This window comes from Mauremys reevesii, linkage group 5 (genome assembly GCF_016161935.1).
Source record: "Mauremys reevesii isolate NIE-2019 linkage group 5, ASM1616193v1, whole genome shotgun sequence".
NCBI lineage: Eukaryota > Metazoa > Chordata > Testudines > Geoemydidae > Mauremys > Mauremys reevesii.
Genome location: NC_052627.1, coordinates 94178583 through 94196988, shown reverse-complemented (window position 1 = coordinate 94196988; position 18406 = coordinate 94178583). Strand labels below are relative to the sequence as shown.

The 18406-nt window shown below is 43.3% G+C and overlaps 1 protein-coding gene across 7 annotated transcripts in view; it reads right to left on the bottom strand.

Annotated features, from left to right (window-relative positions):
* ATP8A1 (ATPase phospholipid transporting 8A1) overlaps nt 1–18406 on the bottom strand; it is a 233578-nt gene that overhangs the window by 73776 nt on the left and 141396 nt on the right. For all 7 annotated transcript variants that reach the window (XR_005599008.1, XM_039539925.1, XM_039539927.1 and 4 more), the window contains one exon: nt 4417–4589. Coding sequence is in view for 6 of the 7 variants with exons in the window: in XM_039539925.1 (XP_039395859.1) it covers nt 4417–4589 (173 nt within the window). In the remaining variant the exon portion in view is untranslated. The remainder of the gene's footprint in view (nt 1–4416; nt 4590–18406) is intronic.

Here is an 18406-nt window from a genome sequence, read left to right as displayed (position 1 = left end):
TAGAACAGTTACTTGCTGAAATCAATCGCCAATGTCCTTGGTACCCGGATCACGGGTCACTGTCGGTAGATGATTGGATAAAGATAGGGGCGACACTGCACGTGGAGCCTCGAGCTGCGGTGCAGTGGCTCCTGCTTTGGCAGCGATGTAAGGAGGCTCTGGAGACAACCGGGATTGGAGCGTCCTCCAGGGCTATCCTTCTTGCCCCCGCGCCTTCGGCCCCCCCTCCTTACCCTCGGATCTTGCCCCCCAAGCCGCCTGAGGCGGTACCCGAATGCCATGATGCATGTCCGGGTGCAGATGGCTCTTCACGGCCGAATTTTCGACTGTCCCCTTTTCAGGCAATGATACAGAGGGAAAAGGAAAAAGGGGAATTGAACAGTGAGGAGATAACAGAGCTATTGGCTGCGTTCCCAGTGACACATCGCCCTGGCAACGCAGAGGGGGAGGTTGAAGTGGAGATCACAGCCCTCCCCTATTCCGTTCTCCGAGAGGCGAGACGAGCGGTTACTGAGTCTGGATTGAAATCCACCTTTACCCGAGGCATGTTAGAAGGGATTGCAAACGGATATAGCATGCTCCCCCAAGATTGGAAGGATTTTTGTAGGATGCTTTTAAGCCCCGCGCAGTATGTTATTTGGGATAGTGAATTTCAACAGGAAGCATTACAACAGGGGCGGGCATCGGGGGGGGCCTATACTCCCGAGCAGCTGTATGGAGCAGGACCGTTTGCCAGCATACGGGAGCAGGCTGCGAATATCCCTCTCGTAACGCTCCAAGTTGTGGGGCGTTGTGTTTTAAGAGCCCTGTTTAAAGTACCGGTGACGGGGAAACCCTCCCGGTCCTTTTACCGTCACCCGCCAGAGCCCTCAAGAGTCGTATGTGGAATTTATTAACAGATTACAGGAGGCTATTCAGAGGCAGGTAGATAATCCTGACGCCCAGTGGGAATTAATGAGGAAACTCGCTTATGAGAATGCTAATGCGGACTGCCGCAAGGTGTTACAGTCCATTGTGACCAAACCGGAGTACACTCTGGCAGAAATGCTAAAAGCGTGCACAGATGTGGGCACTCAAGTGCATCAGATGAATTTGCTGGCAGCAGCCATGCAGAAGGGGTCCAAACCCCAGGGAAAGTGTTTTAATTGTGGGAAACCAGGCCATTTTAAGAGGGAGTGTCGGGCCCCTGGGGGGGGGCAATACCGGGATGCAACAGCAGTCCAATAAGCCAAGATCTATTTGTCCCCGATGTAAGAAGGGTTACCACTGGGCAAATCAATGCCGTAGCAATCCCCCGCTCCATGCCCAACCTCCGGGAAACTGGGCCACGGGCGATCCCCCAGCCCCGGCCCAAAGGTGGGAGGAGGCACCGCCTATGATACCCCGGCAGCCACCCTAGGAAGTGCGGGAATTGATTTGTTGTTGCAGGAAGATAGGGAGCTCACTTTCCCCGGGGAGGTGGTGGCGATTCTTACCCAACTTTCTGGACCCCTGCCCCCGGGCACTATGGGGCTAATCCTCCCTCGTTCCCATGCCGGAAAACATGGCATTCAGATAGTCCCCGGGGTAATAGATAGTGATTATAAGGGAAGTATTTATGTCCAAATCTGGGCTCATATGCCAAAACAGCTGCATTGAGGGGATTCATGGGCTCAGATGGTGATCCTTCCCTTCTGTTTGCCCGCAGGGGGAATACATGTGACCCGGGACGCTGGGGGTTTTGGGTCCACCTTAGCGAAGGCCCATCCTCAGGTGGCGGCGATCACTCAAGCAATAGGACGAGCAAAATTTAAGCGTACCTATTACTGCAACGGTATCCCCCTTGAAGGGCTGGTGGATACTGGAGCTGACGTTACAGTCATCTCCGCTCGGCAGTGGCCGTCCACCTGGGACAAATCCGAAGTGCCAGCTATTTGGGGAGTGGGCGGATTGCAGGCTGCTCAACAAAGCACCCGATGGATTGCTATAACTCCGCGACAAGGGGGAAAGGAGATTCTCCTTAAACCCTATATCATGGACATTGCTGTATCCCTACGGGGAAGAGATTTGTTAAGCAAATTTGGATCACATCTTACCATTCATGACTGAGTTTACTGCCCTTCCCCTTTTAGCTAACACATTCCGTTAGTGCCTGGCCGGGTTTTGCAGCTCTCATAGCTTTTGGGCCCAGTCAAGCCCCCCTCTTTCTTGGCTGTCCGCCAAGTTTTAGCTCTGAGTGGTGTCCTTGACTGCGGCCAGTGTTTTTTTTTCTTTAACTTTTTCAGTTAATTCATTCTGTTCTTTTCGGATCCCATTGATAGTCATGCCTTTTTTCATCAAAATGCTAAATTTTTAGTGAAGCATTTTATGATCCCCCTAATTCAGGCCCAACGTATTGTTCAAACCTGTAATCATTGTGCAAGTCTTCATCATTACCCCGAACTGGGTGTTAATCCCCGCGGCCTTCAATCCAACCAAATTTGGCAAATGGATGTCACGCTTTATCCCCCTTTTTCTCCTTGGAAATATTTACATGTTGCCATTGATACCTATTCTCATTATATTTGGGCCACCCCCCAAAGGGGCGAATAGGCCAAACATGTAATTAATCACGTTCTTGCTGCGGTGGCCGTTATGGGCCGCCCCCGACAGATAAAAACCGATAACGGCCCCGCCTACGTTTCTCACAGGTTTGCGGATTTTTGCACGCAGTGGCAAATTGACCACGTCTTTGGTATTCCGTACAATTCCACTGGTCAAGCCATTGTGGAACGAACCAATCGTACACTTAAAGAGTACCTGAAAAAGCAAAACAAAACAATGGGGGATGATGGGCCAACCATGGGAGCCAAGCAAAATCAATTGGCGATAGTATTGTTTACCCTAAATACTTTAAATGTCTTTCAGAATTTTACAGCCACTGAACGACATTTTAAGACGGAAACCCCGCTCCCACGCCCATCTGTCAAATATAGGCAGAGCCCAGACCCTAATTGGTATGGCCCCGTTCCATTGATAACCTGGGGACGAGGGCATGCCGCTGTGCTTACTCCCACAGGTCCGTTGTGGGTCCCTGCCAAGAACGTGCGACCGTGGCACGATGACGTGGCATCAAAGCCTCGAGAACCCGATACCCAACTTCAATCTGAGCCTAATCGAGACCTTTCCAGTGTGCCGAGCCACAAAGACGGCACCAAAGGTTACCTGGGGGCAGGTGAAACGACTGGCGCAGCAGGCTCAGCAAACGCTGGAGAATAACAAGGCCAAGCCTACCCCCGAGAATTTTACTGCTGCTATCTTTGCTTGTTTGATTGCTAATTCTTTTACCATATTGTTGTGTTGTTTTTGTGTGTCATCGGTTGGGGCCGAACCCGAATTGCATAGCCGCATGCGTTATAATATATGGGCTCGACTTGCGATCCTTGCCAATCAATCCTCCTTTTGTTTACAGCAGGCCCCTGAGATGCATGGCCTGTTGGGCACCTGCCTGGTCCCAGTATGTAAGGCGCCGGGCAGTGCTGCACATGCAACGGGGATGTTTAATTTTATAAATGCCATCCATGGGATGGGTCCGAACTGTTTTGCAATATGCTTTGATTGGTTTTTTTTGCTTTGCTCAGTGTAGTATTCCTAATATAATTAAGATGTGTTTTACACCCTGTCGGCGCAAACCCCTGCCTACACCCCAAGCCGTCATGTATGCATATAAAATCATGAAACATGCGGACCAGGCACGGGTCGACAAAACAGAAAAGGAGGGGATGTAGGAACTTTACACTTCTCAAGCACTAAGGGGGTTGGAAAACCGCCCCCGAATTTAGAGCGGCCGAAGTGGTTCCCACCCCCCCACACTCGATCAGGAGACACACACATTAAGCGCTGACCAGGTGTTTACCACTGGAACATGCAATGCATAGAGCACCAATCGGGGGAGGGGGCGAAGTAGTTGGATTGAGGTTGCACATGCGCATAATAGAATGATTTATGTAACCATTATAATAAAAGGACGTGGAAAACCCCCGCTTGGGGCGCTCCACTGGAACAGACTGACGGACTTGGCTTTATTTATTCCAACAATAACCCTGTGGAGATCAGTGCCTGAATCTTGTTGACCCTATCCTATGTTGGGTAAACACTGGCTGTCTTTGAGCCAGATCCTGGACTCCAGTTTTGCTTGTTAATTCCTCTGTGTTGTGGTATGGATTACAATACCCTCTTCCATTGCATGATCACACAATATTATGCAAACTACAAATTATAATATATGATTTATTTCTACAAAATCTTTATTGACTTTGACCTTTTATATTCTTTTCTCAAATGTTGTTAAACTAGCTAGCTAGCTATATATTCAATAAGACTGGTGCCAGAAACAAGTCTATTCCTGGATAATATTTTATATTCAGAAAGAAAAAAAGAACACACCTTAAACCTTACCTGCAACAAATAACAGCTTTACATGACAAAGCCAAATCCAGGAAATACTGTCTTACTCCAAATGTTAAGGCATACTTCAGTGTTTTACCATCAATTATAAGAGCAAAGTCATTTTCCTTCCTCAAAGCATCACCAAGAGTACTGCAATGATGACTTAGGGTCTCTCTTGTTCCCTGTTACACAACAAAATATACATGTTAATTATCTTTATTTCTATTTGTTGCTACATTCAAAGTAAGTTGTACTTTTTAATGCAGGAGTAAAGAGCAATTGATACTGTACTTCTACCACCAAACATATATTGTTCTTAATCTGTTGTCTGGTTATACCGAAAGGAGGACAGAAGACACCTGATATGGATTTAATAAGGCCGCAACTTTATTATTAGATGTTTGGGACTGCCCGGCAGATAAAGCATATAGTGCAGGCAACTCCATGTTTATTCAAATAACTACCCAGGGCTTCCATCCAGGTCCTCAAGCCAACCCATGGCTTGGACCTTAACATCCATCCCCACTCATAGGAGGGTTAAGATGGGCTATAGAAATGGGGGTTGGGTTCCAATCATAGAAACCCCAAACCTCCTCCGTTCTGTTCCTTTAACCACCACCCCCTTTTTAAGTCCTTTACAAGGTCATTTATCTAGTCACTGGATAACTTCCTTATGGAGTACCTGCATTGGATATCAACCCCAGACTTACAAAATAAGTTGAGACATACAGCCTACCACCTTTTCTCCTCACCATAATGGGTCCTCCCTGACACCTGCTGTGTGGAAGGTGAAAAAACCTCACTCCACCAAAGTCAATATGGGAAAAGGAGAAAAATTCCTTCCTACCCTCCCTAAAAAGGAGTGACTACTGAAATGCCCACAGCAGGTCCTAACCCAACCTGATATTCGCACCTCTACAGGAGGGAGGGTGGGTGCCGCCTTGCCTGCTGCATGGAGAAAGGGCTTCCACCACCCAGGGCTGGCACCTTTAAAGCCTTACATTTCCCAGAGGTGAGTCAGTGCCACAAAGCAGACCCCACCCACCTTTTTGCATCAGTTTCTGACCTCCTTCCCTCCCACTCTGCCATAAAGCACTACTGCCTTCCTTTGGCAAACCCAGACAATGTTCCCCCGCTCCAGGTGCAGTGCAGTCATTAGATTAGCTATCTACATTTATTTTTGCAGTTTTTGGAAAAAATTGTGATTATTACATCAAAAATATCTTGGGAAAATATGCCAGTGCCTTCAAATATTTTAGATATTATTTGTTTAGGAACAAATATATAAATTACGGTGATAGCCAATAGTGACTCTAAAGCTGTGAAACAGTTTTCAATATAACCTCATATTTACATGGCCATAACTTGCCAAAACATTCAACTTCTGGGCTAAATATTTCTTTATCTCATTCTTGGTTTTTGCCTGTATATATTAAAATATTAAAAGGAAAATCTAAGCAAAATGTCTTAGTAGTTTGAATTACTGGATAGTGAAAAAAACCTACTTTTCCCCCACTGTAGAAAAATTTGATCCATACATTATTTAAACAACCCACAGCAAAAATAACTTAAATTTTAAATGGACATATAATTCTTAGTAAGGAAAACATGTGTTGCTACATTTGGGGTGGGGAAAAAATAAAAGTTACAAATAATCAATCACTTCTGGGTATGCTTAGATATGAGCAGATCTTCATGAAGCTCCAGTCCCTTTGTGACATTAATGCATTTTTCTTTGCCCATCTTGGCAGGACCAATGGCTGCTGCTTTCAAGCTGCATATTGAAACATTCTTCAGATTCAGAGCTTTCATTAAAACAAAAACAAACAAACCTCTCTATTTCTATGTTGCAAAGATGCAGCTATCCAAACATAAAACATGGAACTATTGCCCCATTAATCTAGATTTACATATAACTGATGCCAACCAAACAGTGGAAGTTAAGACTAACCCTTCTCCAACATTGTTCACCTATGAAAGAGACTATTTAAATAATGAAACTATTAAGCACATGCAATTATTTTCTTTTGCTGAAAAACCCATGATAAACAAAAACTACACATATGCAATATTAAGGACGTGTAGTTAAAAAAATCTTAAAATTTTAGGAACTAAAAAATTAAGGTTTCAAAAGCAACGTTAATTCTGCTGCAATGCTGTCATAAACAGATAGTTAAGGGTTAATGGCTCTTTTACCTGTAAAGGGTTAAGAAGTTCACCTAGCCTAGCTGACACCTGACCAGAGGAACCAATGGGGCCACATGTTTCAAAAGGAAGGAGGGAAGTTCCCTTTGTCTTGGTCAGTTTCAATTTTGACCAGAGTGGAAAAGATCAAGGAATCAGCCTCTTATCAGAGTAGTGAGTATAAAGGAAGGAAATAAATAGGTTTATGTTTATTTTCTTTTTGTAACTTGTCTTGGCATTAGGGGCATAATCAAATTGGGTATACTTGTGTGTACTAAGGTTTTGGCCCAGGGGAACATCCTGTGTTTTGAATCTGTTGTCTGTGAGATGAGCTTGTATGCTATCTCCCAGCGGTTTTTTTGTTTTACCTTTCTTTTCTTTAATTAAAAACTTTCTTTTTAAGAACCTGATTGATTTCTCCTTGTTTTTAGATCCAAGGAGATTGGATCTGGACTCACCAGGGGTTGGTGAGGGGGGAAATGGGGGGGGGGGAAATGAGTAATTCTTCCTTGTTTTAAGATCCAAGGGGGTTGGATCGGTGTTCACCAGGGAATTGGTGGAGGAGTTTCTCAAGGCTAACCAGGGATGGGAAGGTTTTGGGGGGAATACAGAGTTTTCCAAATGCCTCAAATATTTGGATGGTGGCAGCATATTGATCTAAGCTGGTAATTAAGCCTAGAGGTTCACATGCAGGTCCCCACATCTATACTCTAAGGTTCAGAGTGGGGGTGGAACCAATGACAAATGCATACATATAATATATTCTATTCCTGCTTTCCAGTTAAAAGTATAGCTTAATATAATGCTATTTATAATGTAAATGGATGTGCAATACAACAAATTAAGGTTCTAACAATAATGCTTATTTTGTGTTTCCTGACTTTTTATTATTTTACCTGTGCAACATTAATGTTGCATGAACACTGCATTCATCTTATGAATGAAACAAGACTGGATGTAGAGATACAGTATTTGCAATAGAATAAAACCATTAGCAGTATTCCTGTCCTTTGTTTCAACTATGGAACTTTTCAGGACTCTTGGGCCTCAAGATGCCTACTTCCACATCTTGATAAGGCAAAATGACAACAATCAATACAAGATACTATCATCTGGGCTGTCAGCAGTCACCAAGGTGTTCACCAATTAAACAGGCTGTGGTTGTAACTCAATTGTGTCATAAAAGCCTGAAGGTGAACCTATATCTGAATTCCTGGCTCATGAGAGCTCAGTCCTATAGTGAAGTAGCTGAGACCCTGTGGGAGGGGCTTGCTTCTTCTTCACATCTCCCAGTCTGTGAGTAAACAAATCAAAAATACATGCTGGTCTCAACTCAGATTCTAACCTTTGAAGGGCCCTGCCAATATTTCACCAGGTCTCCTGCATGCTTATCTCAAGATGGTTCCAAAATCCCATCCAGTGAACCTAGCTAGGTCCAGGCATGAAGGCCCAGTGACATGTTGTGTGCATTAGTCTTGATGGTTGCCTGCACTTTTGTCACCCATCCCCTTTGCAAGATTACAGATGTAGCCATTGCAAAACTGGTTGAATCTGTTGTACAAACCAAGTATTTTATAGTTTGGATATGACATAGTTTCTTCTTAAGAAGGTCTAAGACTCTAGTGAGGCAACACAGCTAGAGGATGTCTTCAAGAAGTTGCCCTTCCCTCAGCCTACTCTTCAAATAATGATAGATAAGGATGTTTCCACTCTGGGTTTAGGAGCATACTGAGTATTTTTGACTGTTGAGGTATTTGAAGACTGCAGGAGTCAAGACTAAATAACTTTGCTAGAGCCAAGGGCTATCAGGCTGCCTTTCAAATCCTTTCTCCCATAGATCAGAGGAGATCTTCTAAAGATTTTCACTGATATTATAGTCTCAATGTATTTCCTGGATAGGGAGGATCTCAGCCAACTTGTGTTATATCAGGAGGTTATCAATCTGTGTGAATGATGCATCTAGAATGAAGTGACCTTTATTTATACCTCCATGGTGCATGTTTAAAAAAAAGATACCATTGCCAACAATCTGAGTTGGAATGTTGGTGCTGAAGTGGTTCACATAAGTGGTCACTCAAACCCTCCATGGTTTATATGATATTTGTAAGGGGTGTGCTCATGCTGAAGACCCAGGTCAATTCACTTGTATATTAGCATAGATCAAAGTAATTGTTAAATGTATAAGAGTGTTTGGTGTTTAAACTTCATGAAAATGAATCAAACATTACATGCATTGTTTTTACTTGTGTATCCTGTTATAATGGAGTAGCAAATATTTACGTTGTGCATACCCCTGTAACTAAATAACCCATCAAACAATGAAGAAGCCTTGTGGAATGCAAATGAAGAACTTTAACAGGAAAGTGCTAATTTCAAAGCAAGTGATCATTGTGTGGTCAAAGACTATAAATAAATTCCTCATGCTTGGTCATCAAAGGACAGGCCCACATGGGTAGTGACCCTGTCAGCTTGTTTTCTGTGAGAAGAAGTTATAAGTATGGATTCAGGGAAAGATCCTTCATCTCTGGACTGTTTGGATTCTAACAGGGTGGAACAACTGAATGGAAAGACAGAGATCTCCAGAGATATTCTGGGTAGCCCTGAGAGACTTTTGGGAAACTGGCAGTTTATTACATCACTGCCATCATTTGGAATTTTAGACTGTGGCTCACCTGTACATATATTTTGCCTGCTTCAACCTCTCAATAACTCTCACTCCTTCTCTTAGGTAATAAACCTTGAGTTAGTTTACTATAGAATTGGCTACAAGTGAGGTCTTTTGTGTAAGATCTAGAGTAGCAATTGATCTGGGGTAAGTGATTGGTCTCTTGGGACAGGGAGCAACCTGATGTTGTGTGATTTTTGGCTTAAGTGACCTATTATCACAAAGACCTGGGTATTGTCTGGGTAATAAGATAGACTGGAGAGTTTGATTGGACTGTCTGAGACTCCATGGTAAGACTGGCATAGTGATCCAGGAGTTCATGTTTGTTACTGGCTTGGTGAAATCTAATTATAGAACACACCATCACTATGGGGTGTCTGCCCTTTTTTCTGACAGTCTGTCCTGAGGTGGGCACACATGATCATGAGCCACTCCAGACAGCGAGATGAGGCATCAACATGGGCTTGTCTGCTATAAATCAGAAGAGCGTCTGATGTTGTGAGGGACAGCAGGCAAAACTTAACTCACTCACTGTGTGTATCTAATGTCTTTCTACTACACTGGGAGAAAGGGCTTATTTAAACCTTTCTTTAATTTCTTCTCAATGCATCAGGCTCTTAATTCTCTTCATACAATCAGCAGGGTTGCTAGGCTTTAGGGCAGAATGCCCTGTCCTTGTCCCAGGACATCAAAGCAGTCATGTTGCAATCCAGAAAGTCTTAATTATGCTACCAAATTAAAAAAATTAAGAAACCTTTCAGGATAGGTAAATCTACATACGGAATGATAAAAGAGCTGTTAGCTACTACTTATATCTAAGCTGTTTAGAAAAAAATCTAATGGACTATTTAGGGTCTTTGGAGACTAAGTGGATAATATTATGCATTTGGTCATTATGAAGTATTTGATGTTCCCGTGCCCGACCATCACCTCAGGTGTCAGTTATTTAAGGGGACACAATTTTTATTACATGTATCTATGATAAGACCGTATCTGAAATCTTTAGGGCTGCTATGAAGAGTTTGGTTCACAGCCTCACAAATCCCTATTCTCTGAACACAGTATCAACAGCAGATGTTTGTTTTGGGAGGGCAGTACTTCTATCACTGTTTTAAATAGCAGGAATTCTCAGTCCACTTCTTCAGGAAGGTTACTGAGACCTAATCTCCTACAGTGGGGCTCTATGAAAGCAATATTATGAAGGAGAAATGCAGATTAAATATTTATAGTAACTCTTGTTCTTTGTGTGGCTTTCTGTAGGCCACACAAAGAACAAAATTACCCTCTCTTTCTCCTGTTTTATGCTTGAAAGCCCAGCTGCAAAGAAGGCGTTTGGAGGTCAACAGGAACAGAGAAACTTATTTATACCTTTGCTGTACAGAAAATTTGGCTTGAGGAAAATATACACTCCATGAGGGCTGCTCCACAGGAATATAATTTCTGTATTTTCTCCTCTTGGGAAGACTGTCTTCACAATAACCCCACCCTATTTAGCCTGGGGCATATTAAATTCAATGGTTATGGGATCATTTCAATGATTTATATAAATATGACAATCTAACATACAAATACTGAGCAGAAGTAATTTTTAAATACACTTTTAAACGGGCGTAATAGGACTAGCATCCTAGGATCTGCCCCGACCCTTTTTTCCAGAATACATATTTTTTGCCCACACTGCCTCCAGTGCCTTACAAAGTTTCCTGGATTCTCTTCCTCAGATGGAAAATGACAGGGTTATTTTTTAAGATTGGAAGTTTTCCTTTTAATTTCCCAGTCTCTTTTCCTCTGTTGAAATTGTAACGGAAGGTAGACCTCTCTTTTTGTCTACAATTACACCCTCCAGATAGTAACATTGTGCCATGGTTATACATATTCTTAGAATGTTTAGTATGAAGTAGATTCTTCTCTGTTAACAATACTCTAAATTACAGTTACATAAAAATGAAAGTCTAAGGAAATAATTTATAAAATAAAGACTTACAATTACAATAGTGTATTTTAATTCACTGAACAGTTGTTTTTTCAAAAAATGTGCTCTTGATTAACAAACACTGCAAGATACTGTGTATTATGGCTAAATCTAACCTCTGCACACATGATTCATTTAACTTTTGACTCTATTTGTTGTAAGACTCTGATATTGATTACAAAGTTTATGTTTCACCTCAACTTCCAATGTTGTTCGTGGTACAAGAAGCATAAATAGATTCTCTAAATTATCCTTAAAAACTCTCATTGCAAACTCAGCAAAACTGTCAACTACTTTTAGGCATTTTAAAACAGTTTTTAAAAATACATTCCCTATGGGGAGATTTTCCAATTTTTTTGAGGGGCTTTTAAACTGTTGTACTACAAAAAGTGATTTTGTACAAATGATATCACAGGGTTCCATATTTATTTCTCAAGTACTTCCAAATCAAATAGGGAAGTATCCAATATGAAAGAAGATTTTCAAATCTCATGTTAACTATGCAGAAGATGGCAGTTAGAAGAATGTATTTTTTCCTGCTGCTGCACCAACACCAGTGGTAAGTACTGTAAAACTGAAGCCTATCTGATCATTTTGGTATAGATGAGTGAGGCAGAATTGAATCCAGCATGCTTTTCCGTAGCTATTCAGACTCTGCAGTGATAACAGGAGTGTGACAAGGTGGACTAGACCCAGAGGCGCCCTCCTGGAGGCCACAGGGTCCTGCCACACCCATTCCAGGAAAGGAGCAGTAGAGAGGTCCTCCAAGAGGGCTACAGTGGCTGCAGGAGAAGCAGCAGGGAACAGCCAATCAGCGCCCACCAGGCCCATAATAAAGGAGCTGCAGGGCCAGAGTGAGTTCAGTCTGCAGCAGAGAAGGACATACCAACTGAGGATACTATGATGGGCCCTGTTGGACTGTTTTAGAAGACTGATCCCGGGGAGGGCTGCAGGATATTGGGGACATTTTGGATTGTGTACCCTGGAAGGGATTTTTTTGTTTCGCACATGGACAGAGTGTAACTTGGCCAGAGGGCTGGGTCACCAACGACCCTCCTGACAAGCTCAGCGGACGACAGCAGGCACCACAAGTGGAGGAAATTGAGAAAAAACTGCAGGCATGCATACGCTGCTAGAAGGCACTTGCAAGAGCTGAGTGCACCCCATTACAATGATTAAAAGCTGGCTGTATCAACAAATTAAGTAGAATTACTGAAACAAACAACCACAGCACATTAATGACATGCAGCATTGTCATGTGAGCTCTTTAAGAGATGAGATGGCTTTTAAACCCAAAGAACGTCTGTTTACATTTTTTTTCAAGTAGTTTTCTACCTTTGTGGAGATAATCTTGAAATTCTAAAATAAAATAAACCAATCAGTAGGATTGAAAGGACCAAAAAAACCTGGGCTTCACTTCAGAATTAGGAAGCCAGTAGTACCTTCAGATCCTCTCACATCCCAAATTTTATGTAAAATGAGTAAGTTAAGTTTGGGATGTATCCTAAAGAACCATTTTGCTAACTCTGCCCAAATTCCTTAGGTTGGCCTTACATATATAGTGGTGTGAAAATGGAGGACAGCAATCACAGTTTGGGGTTTGGTTTTTTTGCCTGTTGGCTAACAATTGTTTCACAAGTCTTCACAAAAACGTTAAGGCCAGCTTTGCTTGTTAAAATAACGTAGCTTTCCCTGAAGGCTGGAACTGAACCAGTTGCTGCTCAGCAGAGGCAGCCACCATGCAGCAGGTGCATCCACCATTGCTTTGGCAGCTGATGCAAGGGCAACTCCCCTCTGGTGTTCTTCGCCAGCACCAGTAGGAACACAAAGGAAATGAAGGATGTAGTCCTCACAGCCTCCCGCTAGCAGTGCAAGGAAGGGAAGAGCTGGGGCCAAACTCCTGCTTCACTGAATCAGTGTTCTGCAACCACTGTAGCCCGCTTCTTTCCTTCCCAGTAACAGTGTGCCTACTCATTCCCATCCCATAGAATTTGAAAATCCAGTACTGGCTTGACCAAGCATAGTAGCCAGGGGAGACTGCTTGATACACCTGATCTCTTCAAGCCACCCAGATAAAAACATAGGCAGTAGTGGAACATATTTTACTCAGGGAATATGACATGCACCATCAATTGAAGCAGTACATTTCTAAGAGAGCAACTTGTTAAAACATTGGCAGCACATCACTGACACAGAGCTAAATTTTTATAAACTACCTCTAAATTTGAGCACACAGTTTGATGAACACTATCTACTTTTGGAAAAATGACTTATGCAGTCAAATTAGGTAGATGTACAACAGGCCAGTTTTCACATATAAATTCAGATTCTATGTGAAAATCTGCTTGAAAATTTGGCTCCCTGAGAGAAAACATGAAGAATACGGTGCTGCTATGGAGTCACTTTTCTGAATATAACTCTACCAAAAGGAAACATCAGTTTGGAACATGCTTGCATATTGATATGTGTTTGTGCAATTAATACAGCAGAACTCACTACTCATTGTGAGTAGGATGTACGGGACTATGTATCTTCAGCAAAAGGTCTTTGTGGGGAAAGAAAAGACCTCATACAATCTGCCTCTTCCCCCTAAGTCATATATATGGTGCATTCTTCTACCTGGACTGTGGCTTTGTTCCAAAATGATAACTCTTAATGTTTTTCATCACCAAATCTGAAATTTGATATGGTTTTATTTTCTAAATTAAAGCATTTTCAATTTTTCTTTTATTTCTAAGATAACAATCAACATCAAGGACAAAATCATGGTGTATGTGTTTTTGCAAGTTTAAAAATATCTAAGCATTTATTTGAGATTTTGACCTATTTTCTTTGGAGGAATTACATATTGTAGGTTCTTATTTTAAGATTCTTTTAAATCTTGACTGCCAGTTGTACTAATATTAAACAGATCACTAGATTGTGACATTTATATTCAGTTATGTAGGGATATACTACTCTGTACAGTTTGTCTTGTTCATTTTTGTTCTTTTAGCTGATGTACGTGTAATTTGACAGTTCAGACATTTAAAATGAATTAGCTGGAATTCAAGAATTTTTTGAGGCAATATTTTTAAAAGGTCATGTATTATGCTAGCAAAGAAAATGGTTTGTTAATAAAATGAAAGTGTTCATTTTTATATTTCATATTTAAGATATAATTGTTCTAATTCTCTTCTCACTTGCACTAGTGTAAATCAGAAGCAACTCCATAAATTAATGGATTCATGTTGTAAATCCTATGACAAGAGAATTAGGTTACTACTAGAAGTTACTCATTTCAGATATATACATCTTGTCTGAAATCTCTTATAAACATATACTACAGTTTGTAAACTTCACAATCACCTATACAAATTGATGTCTTCTGAAGCACCTAAACTAGTGTAGGTAGTTAAGAAATATTTTTAGTTTTGTGTTTGATGTTATGAATTCTTACGAGGCACATATAACCCTGGACTCAGGTCTTGGAATATAAATAGGGAACATATCTTCAATTGATTTACAAAAGGTAAAATATATGTGCTTTTTACATTTATACATATTTGGTCACTAATTTGGATCCTGAACAATTTTTTGGAAAATGTTTTAGTTGAGCAATTGATAAAGGTGAGAAAGTACGCCACTGCTGGTAATTTAAATAAAAAAAAAACCACCACCACAAATACCCTTTTATACTCTGAGTGATCAGGGATCTCTTTCATCCGAACATCAGTGTAGACCATGCTTGCATACTGATAAGTGATCTTGGTGGAGTTATAGTCAGAAAAGTGACTCCATAGCACCTCTGTAGTTATGTTTTCTCCTAGGGAGCCAAATTTTCAAACAGGCTTTCACACAGAATCTGAATTTGTATGTGAAAACTGGGCAGTTGTGTATCTGCCAGACTTGACTGTGTAAGTCAGGATCTTTTAGCTTCATTGCAGCACCTGACATATCCAGGGTGGCACCATGCCCAATAACCTCTTCTCCCTCGCGCCAAATGGGGAATACAAGCAACAGACTGGATGTTCTCAGTGGGAAAATTGTGAAAACCCCCTCGCCAATCAGCCCCTAACTTAGCCAGGCCCCCTTCTTTTCTCCTCCCCCAGGCCTGGCATTGGCTGCAGGTCTAGCTGAGCCCACAGGTTTTCTTTAACTCCTGCTGTGCCAGGCGACTGTTTCTCTGCTCCTTCACACCCCACCCCCCTTTATGACCTAATTTGGGGTCTGCCTGCCCTCCCCCAAATACTCTTCACCATCCTGTGAGAAGAAGTCGGCATTCAGATGGCCTCTCCTGGCTTAGTGCTCAATGCAGAAGGAGATGGGCTGGAGGGAGAGGTACCACCTCATAATTCGGGGATTTGTATCCTTCATGGCATGTAGCCTGAGAAGAGGGACATAGTCAGTGACTAGTATGAAGGGTGTACCCAGGAGGTAACAATAGAGAGAGTCCACAGCCCATTTTACTGCTAAGGCTTCTTCCTGGATTACAAAGTAGGCCTTTCTCCCTCGGGAACAGCTTCCAGTTAATGTATAAGATGAGGTCTTTGTCACCTTCTAATACCTGGGATAAAATAGTCCGTAGGCCCACATTCGAGGTCTGTAACAAAAACCCGTTGGTGAAGTTGGGGCTATACAAGATGGGTACTTGACAAAGCTGGGCTTTCAGGGTTTGGAAAGCCTCCTCACAGGCTCTGGTCCACTGCATTTTTTGGGGGCTCTCCTTCTTGGACAGATCAGAAAGAGGGGCCACAATGGAGGAAAACTCTGGAATAAAGTGGCAGTAGTATCCGGCCAGACCTAGAAACCGGTGTAGTTGCTTTTTCGAGGAAGGTGAGGGTGCAGGTCTGGAGAGTCTGGAACTTGCAAATCAAGGGTCGGACTGTGCGCTGTTCTCATCTTTACTGAGGTGACATTTAATGGAGTTCTCTGTCAGGCCAGCCTCCTTGATGGAGGTCACATGTTGCAAGTGGGTCTGCCCGTCACGATAATAGATCACCACATCATCTATGTACACAGCTGTATACTGGCTCTGGAAGTGAAGGACTCGGTCCATTAGTTGCTGAAATGTGTCTGGGGCCCCATGCAATCCGAAGGGCATGGTCTGGAATTGAGAGAGCCCGAAGAGGGGTAGAGAAAGCTGTCTTTTCCCTGGACTTGGGTGTGAGGGGGATCTGCCAATATACCTTTTTTAAGTCCTGAGTTGTCATGTACTTCACCTTTCCTAGCCAGTTGAACAGCTCATCTACACCAGGCATTGGGTACACGTTAAATTTTGATATTGCATTGACCTTGAAGAAGTCAATGCAAAAATCGAGTGGTCCCACTGGATTTAGGGACCAGTACTATGAGACTTTTCCAGTCACTGAAAGCCTCTTCAAATCACCCCCAAGGCTAGCATTGAGTGGAGTTCTTGTTTCACGTCTCCCTTAACTTCTGGGGCAGGGGCCGGCCGAGGGTTTTCCCTGACCTTAATTTCCGGTTCTGTCTGAATCTGATGGGTTATCAGGTGAGATTGCCCTCGCTGGGTAGAGAACACGGAAGAGAAGGCAGTGATCAGTTGTTGTTCCTGATCTCTCTGCTCAGGGGTAAGGTTGTCCCCAATCTTGACCATACCCGGCACTGAGACCTCTGAACCCTGATGGCCTAGTTCTTGCTCTGGTGGGTAGGAAGCTACTAATAAGCTTTCTTGGGCTTTCCACAGTTTTAAAAGCTTCACATGGTAGATTTGTCATACCTTACGCTTGTCGGGTTGCCTGATTTTGTAGTTCACCTATCCCATGCATCGGAGCACCTCATAGGACCCCTGCCAGCGGGCTAGGAGCTTCAACTCCAAACTGGGCAACAACAACAGTACCCGATTACCAGGCTGAAATTCTTGGAGGCATGGTTGTTTACTGTAGGCAGCTTCTTGTGTGTCTTTGGCATATAAGAGGTTCTCCCTGGCAAACAAACCTAAAGCCTCAAGTTTCTTCCACAGGTTTAAGACATACTGCACATACTGTTGGCTTGAGATGGCTGTTCTTCCCTCATCTCCCAAACTAGGTATAAAATCCCTCAGAGTTGCCTCCCATACAGAAGCTCCAATGGTGAGAAGCCAGTGGAAGACTGGGGAACTACTCGTATTGTGAACAGAAGAGGAGGGTGTAGCTGGTCCCAATGTCGGACATCCATCAGGATGAACCTTTGGGGCATCGTTTTTAGGGTTCTATTAAAGCGCTCCACCAGACTGTCCATTTGGAGGTGGTATACGGACGTTTGTAGAGTCTGGATTTTTAGTAAATGGCAGAGTTGTTTTATCGTCTGAGACATAAAATGTGTTCCTTGATCTGTGAAGATCTCCCGGTGCACCCTGACTCGAGCGAAGATACTCATGAGCGAAGGTACCCATAAGCTCCGTAGCCACTGTTTTGGCATTCATGGAGTGTAATGGCACAGCTTCCAGATACCGGGTTGCATAGTCTACTACAACAAGAATGAACCAGTGTCCAGCTGTGCTCTTCTCCAGAGGGCCGACTATGTTGACTCCAGTTCGTTCAAAAGTTACCCTTATAAGCGGGACAGGGATCAGTGGGGCTCTCTCAGCTGGCTGAGGTGCGGTGGCACAGAAATCCTCCATGTTTTTGTAGACCCTGAGCCAAAAGAACCGGGCCAGAACCTGGGCTAGCATCTTTTCCCTTCCCAGGTGCCCAGCAGCAGGTATGGCATGGGCGAGTCGCATTACCTTCTTTTGGTAGAGGCGGGGCAGCCAAGAGGTGATGTCAAACCTCTTCGGTCTGCTGGTGGCTAGGTGGTCTAAGTGGCTAGATTACTGGTCAGAGCAGTTGAAGGGGGACCCAGACCCTCCCCAGGGTCCTGTGTGGTTCAACCCCTAAACAGGGGTTGATGGGTCTGCCTCTCTGCTGGGTGGGGCGGCAGGGGGGTTCAAGACCCATTTCCATGGGTGACTTCCTATTAAAGTCTCTTTAATCTGGGGCGTGGCCCCGCTAGTTCAATTACCTTCAGATAGGTGAACAGAGAGCTCCTGCCTCCTCGCCAATCAGCCCCCAACTGAGCCAGGCTCCCTTCTTTTCTCTCCCCTCCAGGCCTGGCATTGGTTGCAGGTATATTGGGGCGGGGCTATCTGAGCCCACATGTTTTCTTTAACCTCTGCTGTGCCAGACAGCCATTTCTGTGCTCTTTCACACAGACCTCAT